Source organism: Lottia gigantea (genome assembly GCF_000327385.1).
Source record: "Lottia gigantea unplaced genomic scaffold LOTGIsca_177, whole genome shotgun sequence".
Lineage (NCBI taxonomy): Eukaryota > Metazoa > Mollusca > Gastropoda > Lottiidae > Lottia > Lottia gigantea.
Window position 1 is genome coordinate 144181 of NW_008708262.1, and position 9400 is coordinate 153580.

A 9400-nucleotide genomic window follows, 5' to 3' on the forward strand; every position below is an offset into this window, starting at 1 on the left:
CTTTCCTGACCATAAAATCTTGCTATTCCACCAAAACTAACGCGTTTTATGAGGTCACTAGAGGGGAATTGCATAGATAACAATAGTAGCTTCCGATAGCCCCCCTCTAGTGACGTCATAAAACGCGTTAGTTTTGAGTGGAATTGTAAGAACCACATAGATGTGCAACAGTGTCCCGATACACCTAAACAATTTAGAAAACCTCTTTAAGCTTAATGCTTTTTGTGTGAATGACCTGGTGAATGAGACTAGAGTATTGATCTATAGGTCTGATGTGACATAAACTTCGATTATTCTCTTCAAATCTATTTTATTTGTTTACATACTGCTAAAACATCCTCTTTATCTTTGTTGTGTTTTAAACCTCAAGGGAAATTTATCCGTGAATTTTATTTGATCTAATTTTTTTTTAATCGACAGACTAAAGTTAAAGAGAGGTCAAGATGTTTTGTAAAAAAAATTATGTATTATGTATATCGAGAACATTGATTGCAACATTCCAATTTTCTGCGCAGGCGCCTGTTGTTCCTGCAATTCCACAAAAATAAGTTTTTGATGACGTCGCTAATCCAAAAATGATAGGCCTATGCTTTATCAAATAAGGTCCTTCGCGATTAGTGACGTCTTCAGACGCTTTGTTTGAGTGGAATTGCAGGAACAGCAGACGTCTTCAGACGCTTTGTTTGAGTGAAATTACAGAACAGACATCTGATTGAAAATTGGAATGTTGCTAATTGAAGCAGTGTCACCGATATACATAAAAAAGAAAACCTCTTTGCGCAATAGCAATATGTGAAGTTTGAGATATAGTAAAATGAGGCTCCAAGGACAATTATCCAGAAATTAGTTGAAATTTTTATCTAATAAAATAGCAAAATCTCTGATACCATTTGATAATCATATAACATTCACATTTGTTGAAGTCGAGAATTTCATTTTTAACAAGCAACTTGATGCTGTTAATGCAATCGCGACAAATTTGGATCATCTCGGGAAGATGGCCCGAATCTTATTCAGGTATATTGCAATATACCAGGTGGCAAAATGACTGACTAGTTAGACGATTATTCTACCAGTTTGAGTCTCTTAAATTTATTATTTCCAGTGCCAATTTCTTTTATAGAGCAAGGTTTGGTCCATTTGACCCTGAGGATAATCCACGAACATCACAATCTAGAGGGTAAGTAGAAGACAACGGTACTATTTTCACTAGGTGGTGTTGTAGTTGATCCCCGGTATTGTCAGGAAACAAATTTATATTGGTGGGATAAGAAAGTTTGGTTGGGCTCCATTTACCTTTAGCAAGGTACGATGATAATGATCAATCCCATAATCTCGTCATTGATTTTGATTGGTAGAAAGTTTACTTATGAGAAACCATAAGCTTCAGACCACAGCAATATTCAGAAATTTAAATAACCTATACACGATTACATTGTGTCTGATTTTGAAAGTCCTGTTTTCATAGGATACAGTGAGCCAAAGCCCCCCCACCCCGCTTCCTCGCTTTCTAGACGATTTGGTTGTCCTCCATCTAGATGATGGATCATAGCCTCTGATAAACGCATCTTCAAATTTTGATTTTGTTACATATTTTTTCAACAGTAAAGGGTATAGTTTTGAAGAAGATGAAGACAGATATGATGGACCAGAGTATATCAGGTAAAGTTATATTCCTATTCAGATGAGTTCTATCGCATAATGCTATTCATATCGCTTGTCATACAGTATAAACGACGCATAATTCGTCAACAATTACATTATATCGAACTACGATATTGGAGAAAATATCGATGGGATGATCTGATTTTAAAAGATATTGAATCTAAACAATATCACTTTTATTATAGCAAAGCGTTTATGATTATATTAGTGCGAGCACGAACTCAGATTCCAATTCTTAAAAGAGACATGCATGATTCTAATCAGATCTTGTATAATTAAAGGACTGTATCCCTTAAAATATTCCACCCGTTGCGCTGTATATTCGGGAGTCCCCCCCCCCCCTCCCCTTAACAAAGTATAAGCTCTGTATAAGAGATTATTAAGCTCTGTATAAGAGATTATCACGCTCTGTATAAGAGATTATTAAGCTCTGTATAAGAGATTATTAAGCTTTGTATAAGAGATTATTAAGCTCTGTATAAGATTATATATGTGATTTTATTCCTTTTGAAGAGTCCAAAAAGCTTAAATTTGTTGTTGATATTTTCATTCAATGTATTTTATCACTATATAGGTCCAGATTCTCTGCAAAATCAGGAACCAGAAATTATACGACTTTATCCATGTACAGGTCAGTTTACCATTCCATACTAAAATCGTCATGTCCATCTAGCTAACTAATACTTGGTGCTTGGGACAACAGTGTTTTTGTTCTGAAATCAGAAATGGCAATCGTTGTTTGTATCGGACAGCGTTATTCTCGAAAACTCAATAATGTTTTGTGTTCCAGTCAGCTGATTGGTCAGTCACTAAACTTGATTTTGAATTAAGTTTTATCATCCAATCAGATTACCGTATTCTTAAAATCGGAATCTTATCTTGATAAAGTTTTCGAGAGGGCCTCAGAAGCGGTGGCGGCCCCCCCCCCCCACCCCCTTCTTTTTATCTCTGGTAGTTTGCAAACGTACTTTTAAATTTTGAACTGTAGACAGTTCTTGCTAAAAATAACTGGAAGTGATATTTATTTTGTCTAATCTTCCCCGGTATGACGCCAGATATTTATTTTAAATAGTGACACGTACAGCCGAAATTTAGTGTTATCAGCTGGTACGGTATATAATAAGACCATTTCCCTTTTTACCGCAGTTGAAACAACTGTATAACAATGTACCGTTTTTCTTTACAGTGTTAAAAGCAGTAGAGTATTGGATGATGAAGAAGATTTAGAAAGATGTTCATCACACTTGTAAGTATTAATTGCATATATTGCAACTATTGATACCTTTGAGGGGTTCTATGTCGGTAAAGTGTTGGAAACTGGCCAATGGTGGTCGTGGGTTCAAATCTCGGTCGGCATGTGAAAGCCTGGTACCTTTGAATAAGTCGGATTTCCTAATTTTCTAGTCGACCCAGCTGTAAATTGCTGCCGATAATCAAGGAAAGAGCAATGTCAAGAAGTTTGGCCAAGGACCAAGTCAAAATCACTTATCCTTGTAAACTATTCTTCTTTCTTTCTTATGCCCATTTCTCATTGTGTGGGCGTATAATGTCGGCACCCATATCATCTGATCTCTCTAGGGCGGTCGGAATTGGATGAAATTATGTTTTAATCTGATTTTAAAATATTGTTGAGGCATCAAGTCAAAAAAAAAATTCAATTGCTGTCGCGGACGTTTGTTTCCTTGCCTCGCAAAGTGAAGTACACATTAAGAAGATCATTTTGTATGCACTTTAGAAATGAAGTTGAAATAGAATTTTGAATTGAATTATTGCATGTACTGTTATCGAGTAATAGAATTAATTGTTTGTCAATATGTTCCAAATCCCAGGGGAACCTGACTTTATATCCTGAAAGAAGGGTGAAATATAGGGAAGTTTTTGACCTCCTGAGGATGGGCGTGATGTACCCGTAATAACGATTGGGAGGGGGTGGGGAGGGTTATTTGCTTCGCCTGAAATTTGGTCACAGTAAAATGGTCACCAGGTAAATTGGCCACAGTAATATGGTCACAGGTCAAGTTGGTCATCACGCTACTATCATATCTTGTGATCAAATAATTGTGACCAATTTACCCTGAGATCAAATTATTGTGACCAATTAACCATGTGATAAAATTACTTTGTGACCAATTTACGTTGTGATCAAATTACTTTGTGACCAATTTACGTTGGGATCAAATTACTTTGTGACCAATTTACCGTATGACCAATTTACCTTGTGAATTTATTACACCTTTCTTTTCTATCCTTATGATCCTACATAATATTATCAAATAGTATGAAATTTTATTCAGGTCTGAGCGGGGCTATGAAAACGGAATAGAAAGGTAATTTTTTTGTCTTAACTATATTTTTAACAGCCTGAATCACTGGCATAGTTCACTGTAACACCCAATGGGACCATTGTATTCTAGGATTAGAAACAGGGGCTCAAGGGGGGAGGGGTGGGGGCAGGGAGTGTTTTGTGGCTTCTGCTTGCCTCCTAAGCTAATGTTTCCCAGAAACGCCACTGGTCGTTGTGTAAGAATCTTCAACAAATTAACATTCTGTGTAATTGAATGTTTTCAGACCAACTGATGAGCTGATAGATTTAGAAGATAGTTTAGATAATAGACAAAGGTAGGAAACTAAGGTTACAATATTTCACCAATATATGCAATCAAAGAGTGATCAATAACCGACAACTCTAGCTCTGCCCAGTGTTATAATCGGTTTTGTGATACGTGATAGGGCCAGCGTTATTAAAGTGTGAATGAACATAAAATTTAAGTTCTCAAGAATGGTCAATATGAGTATATATATTCATTAGTGAAGTTACCTAGTGTCATAAAGTTACAACAGAATCCCTGTAAAATCTTGAAAATTGGAAAATTCATAAAACTAAGTAATTATTGAAAAACGCTTAATCTTAATATTAAGCGTTTTTCAATAGTTGCATTTTTATGGAGTTTTTTTAAAATTCATCACCTTATATAAGGATCCTGTTATGTTATTTATGATACCAGGTATATCTACTGATGAATATATACTCTTATTGACCAAGTTAAAAATTCTTAAATTTTATGTTTATTCTAAGACTTAGTATTCCTTTAAAGATGCAGCACATGAGCATCAAAATCCTTTTACCAGTTGCTCCACTAACATTGTAACATAATTCATAACTTTCTTTGTAGACATGGAATCCAAAACGGAGATACTGAGGTAAATGGAGATTTGAACGGTGATAGGTCAGTACTTTTGGTTTCCAAATCAACATTAATTTAAATATTGAAATTAAAACATAATGTATATAATGATTATCAAATTTAATTTGATAAAATTTCAAGTTAATTTGATTTTATTTCAAAATTTAATTTTCATTTCAATTTCAATTTGAATTTCAAATTCGGTGTATTTTTTTCAGAATCATCAATGAATATGATGAGAATAATTGTGAGAATTCGGGAAACCATCAAGTTGATATGTAAGTATAATGAATACTGGTATTATAGAACTTTAAACAATTCACAATAACCTCTTCTTGGGTAGGTAGGTAGATGACAAGTTAACGTTCGCTTCCAGCGGATGCTGATATCTTCTTGGGTTCAGACATCTTCGTTTTATACCTTGATAGCAATAGCCACCTTTTTGTTATACGGAATGCAGCGATTTGATTGAATTGCACGCAAGCGAATACAGCCAATTATAGCCTCCGACAGATAGACTGTAAATATCATTACTTATTGTATACAGACTTTCTGACGAGGATTAGCTGTGTTAGCTATTGTACAATCCAACCAAATCGCCGCGTTTACAAACCTCCGTAATACAAGAAAGGTGGCTTTTGCAGTCAAGATAATTTCAGTTTATATCACTTCTTAACCAATTTGAATGTGAAAAAAAGTGATAAACGTGAGATTCCATTATAGATTGAAGATAACTACGCCTGGTGATAGTTCGGGAAAAGAAGAAGACAATGGTGAAATGTGAGTATAAGCTTGTGGGACTTTACATTTATATTTCGTAAACTTCTATCTGTATATTGTTTGCTTTTACACAAACAATTGTATTTGTATAATGGAATTGTATTTTGTAACTTAAACTAAAAAGGACAGTTGTGCCATTTTTTTCCTGGAGTGATTTTAGTGTTGAATATATGTAAATAGCCTTCTAGAAATGTAAGAAAATCGCATAATTCCTTTAAAAAACTTCAAACTAGGAATTTTACTCACTATTTCTATGTATGTCTTTCCTATATATCACACAGTATCTTAAAATGACGAGTCGTCATCTTAACATTCGAACATTCAAACTTGGATAATTCTGGACATACATGGATTTGAGACTCAAATTTCGATGGTGAGCTGTGAACACTATTACTGATTTTCTTAGGTAAAAAATTCACGTTTCTGAGACTTAAGTATGATTGGTCAAAAGATTTTCCCAGATTTCCCTTTAAACATTCTGGAACATAATTCTGGAACATAATTCTCTATGTTATGTTGATGTCAATAATTAATTGTAGAAGCAATGGCAGAAATTCAAACGAAGTGGAAGAAAATCGAGATCAAACGTGAGTATCGACTTTCATTGGCTGTTAATTACGTTTTAATTTTGTTGAATTTGTCGTGAGATCTGGTACATTGTGCTTTTTTAAGGGTATGGTAGTGAAAGTTAAGTCTTAAGTGGTAGGCTTAAAGGATAAAACTTATTATTACACAGTTATTAGACAGTATAACATACATGGACATTTATGATTGGCTAACATTCTTAATCATATGCAATTAGAACATACTGATATGATTAAAAATACATGATAATTCATTAGAAACACCAATTAATCAAATAGTTTTAAAAATGACGAAATCCATCTTTAAATAATATCGTTTGGTTTTTAGTGAAGATGTTTTGGAAAGAAGACTTCAAGCGTTAAAAAGTAGAGGAAGTCCCTTGCTCAGAGCAGGAAGTCCTGAAGGAAATGTGAAGGAACGAAGAAGAAGTGAAAGATTTCCTGATAATACGAATTTATTAGCGAACCACGTTGACAAGTGAGTTGAGAGAAATTGATGTGTATGAAAGATGTTTTCCATTGATGGTAGAGCAGTGGCATTTCTACGGTGGGGCCAGGTGTCCATAACCCACCTTCCCCCCTTCCCTCCTTCCCAGAAAAGAGGCTCCCCCCCCCCCACACTTTTTAGAAACACCACTGTGGTAAAGTCCATGTAAACCCAGGGCATACTAGCATATTGCCGAACCAAAAATGTCTCTTTTCGACTTCCGAAGGCTTAAAACTCGTGTGTTAGAAGTTATGGTTATATTTTGTGATGGGTGAAAATTTTCACTTTGGTGAATATTATTATTAATTCTCGCCGATTATATACTTTTATGTTCTGATTTTCATATTCAGTGAAAAGGCAAGAGAAGAACAGCAAACGACAGAAAGAGAGGGAAGTCCTCAACGGGACACCTCTGCAACGAATAATCAAGGACGTCCACAACAAAATGCGAGCGCAATTAATGGACGGAGGAGTCCTCAACAGAGTGCTACTGCAAAAAGAAGTGATGGAAGTCCTCAGATGAGTGCCAGAGCTCAAAGGAGTGAGGGAAGCCCAGAGAGAAACCTTAACGACAGACGAAGGAGTGAACGATTCCCAGATAACGAAAATATTTTTCAAAAGAAAAATGAAAGGTAAGGAACTCTTCAATTATAAGGGAGAAAAGTTGCACGTGAAACAGTCACGAATCTAGAAAGCAAATATTTCGAGGTGTATTTAAACGAGACGATTTGTTTGTTTTTGTTTTGACTGTTTCCATGACGATTTCGTTATTTCAGGGAGCAAAAAGCGTCCACCAGTGTAAAGAAAAGTACAAGCGTCAGAAGAAGTCAACGATTTCCATCGAAAGATGAAGCATTACCATCTACTGAAAAGTCGTAAGCGAACCTAAAAACATTGATCCTAGTTCTTTGTGCTCGCTTGTTGGTCGGTCTTCCCATAATCCAAAAGGAATTGGGGGTGTGACCATGTTTTCTACAGTTAATCATGAGGGAGGGGGTGGGGGGGGGGGGGGGTAACTTAACTGGGTTGAGGCCCTCCCCCTGGAATTTTCTTTTTGAACATTATGCTCTGCTGCATTCTGAGACCTCTCTGAAAGTCAATTTCGTGTTTGTTGGTAATGGAATGGAAATTTAAAGATTTTCAGTCTGTGCCATTTTTGGGGGTGGTGGCATGGAATTGGTTCAACAAGTTTCCTGTAGTAGTTGAGTCACTGGTCTTCTGTGACAAATTGTCATACATTCATGAAGTGGATCATAAAAATAAGATCTGAAAACTTCGCTCTAAAATCCCTTTTTTAGTTACAAAATACCTTTATTTTAAGATCTACTGAACAACGAAAATTGAAACAGTCCAACAGCTTCAGGGGTAGAAGCAGAGTCCCAGTGAGAAGATTTAAGGTATCCAAATATTCACAGGAAATTAATGCATCAACGGATGGAAAACAAAAAAGAGAGTTCCAAAAAGGACCCCAAAGTCTTGATAGGAACGTTCCGAGTCGCCAAAGCAAAGAAGCCACAACAGAAAATAAAAATCAGTGTCCAGTTACGGGATCTTTCCCTCCACGACCACCATCTCGTCCTAGAAGCCATGATGGTCGGTACAGTGTGGACAGTTTGTATTTACCAGACGATCATAAAAAACCGGAAGTAGACAATTCTCAGCAACAAGCAAAAAACCGTGATGACGATATAAGAGAGGACAGTCTGGAGAGACCACATCTTGTTGCCCGTGATAGCCTTTATATTAACAAACAAAACAATAACATCGAACAAAAAGGGTAGGTAGTCCTACAGTCACCATGAAGCAAAATATGTTTGCCGATCCAAAACCAAATTTCCATCTCAGGTCCCAAAATAAAATGTCATGCTTCAAATAATTTTAATAAGAAAATCAGTAGGGCGCCATTTTTGGGACCAATCAGAAACGGGAATTTCTTTTAGCTAAGCCAATCAGTAATAGTGTTAACAGCAGCTGACTGTCAAATTGTGTGCTTAGAATCAGAGGGCCCCCTCGCAGCCCCAAAACCATTTTTTCGAGCAAAAATCTCATAACTAGGTGAGATTCGGGTAATCTCAGATATCAGAATCTGATCTATCCGCGAATTTTACAGTTGCTTATTTTTCTTTACTTGCCAGGTTTTCATATTTACCAAATTTAGCGCCTTATTCGAGTTCACTGCGCCGGATACTCAATTGTTTTTAATTGACAGCCGAAAATCTCTGTGCAGCCGCGGCAGATTCCTTGACTTAAACTTTATCAATGTTTTGTAGGAGTGATAATGACGGTAAAGAAAGTGAAGATGGAAATAACCAATATGGCTACTCTGGTTATGGATATACTACATCACAAGATAGGTAATCATTAAACAACAGGTCTTTAAAGCGGAATAACCAAGGAGTTGTCAATGGGATAACCATTTAAGAAATTCATAGACATGTCATACTGGGCTTGACAATACTCAATTTGATTAGATGCATATTATTGCACATTAAGCCGCGAATAGACGAGGTACGGTATCCGGTGCGGCCGTGCGGGATTATCGCTACAAACGAAAACAGAAGAAGTGAACACACGGAGGTACGGGTCCGGACACGGTGCAGATACGATTCGTTTTTTCTACTGTATCGATAATCCCACACCGGTCTCTTGCACCTTTATTCGTCTATGGAATAGAAGTTTGTTTACTAATCGGAGCACCC

At 36.3% G+C, this 9400-nt stretch overlaps 1 protein-coding gene across 1 annotated transcript; it reads left to right on the forward strand.

The window, feature by feature from the left end:
• Positions 1-997: 997 nt before the first annotated feature.
• On the forward strand, positions 998-9059 carry LOTGIDRAFT_173955 (hypothetical protein; the record flags this gene model as incomplete). The annotated part of the gene is made up of 15 exons (XM_009051984.1): positions 998-1017; positions 1106-1180; positions 1606-1662; positions 2240-2296; positions 2852-2911; positions 3960-3992; positions 4234-4284; positions 4839-4892; positions 5069-5128; positions 6170-6217; positions 6543-6692; positions 7052-7333; positions 7478-7576; positions 8023-8478; positions 8972-9059. The coding sequence occupies 15 exons, from the start codon at positions 998-1000 to the stop codon at positions 9057-9059; spliced, it is 1590 nt and encodes a 529-aa protein (XP_009050232.1).
• Positions 9060-9400: the final 341 nt, after the last annotated feature.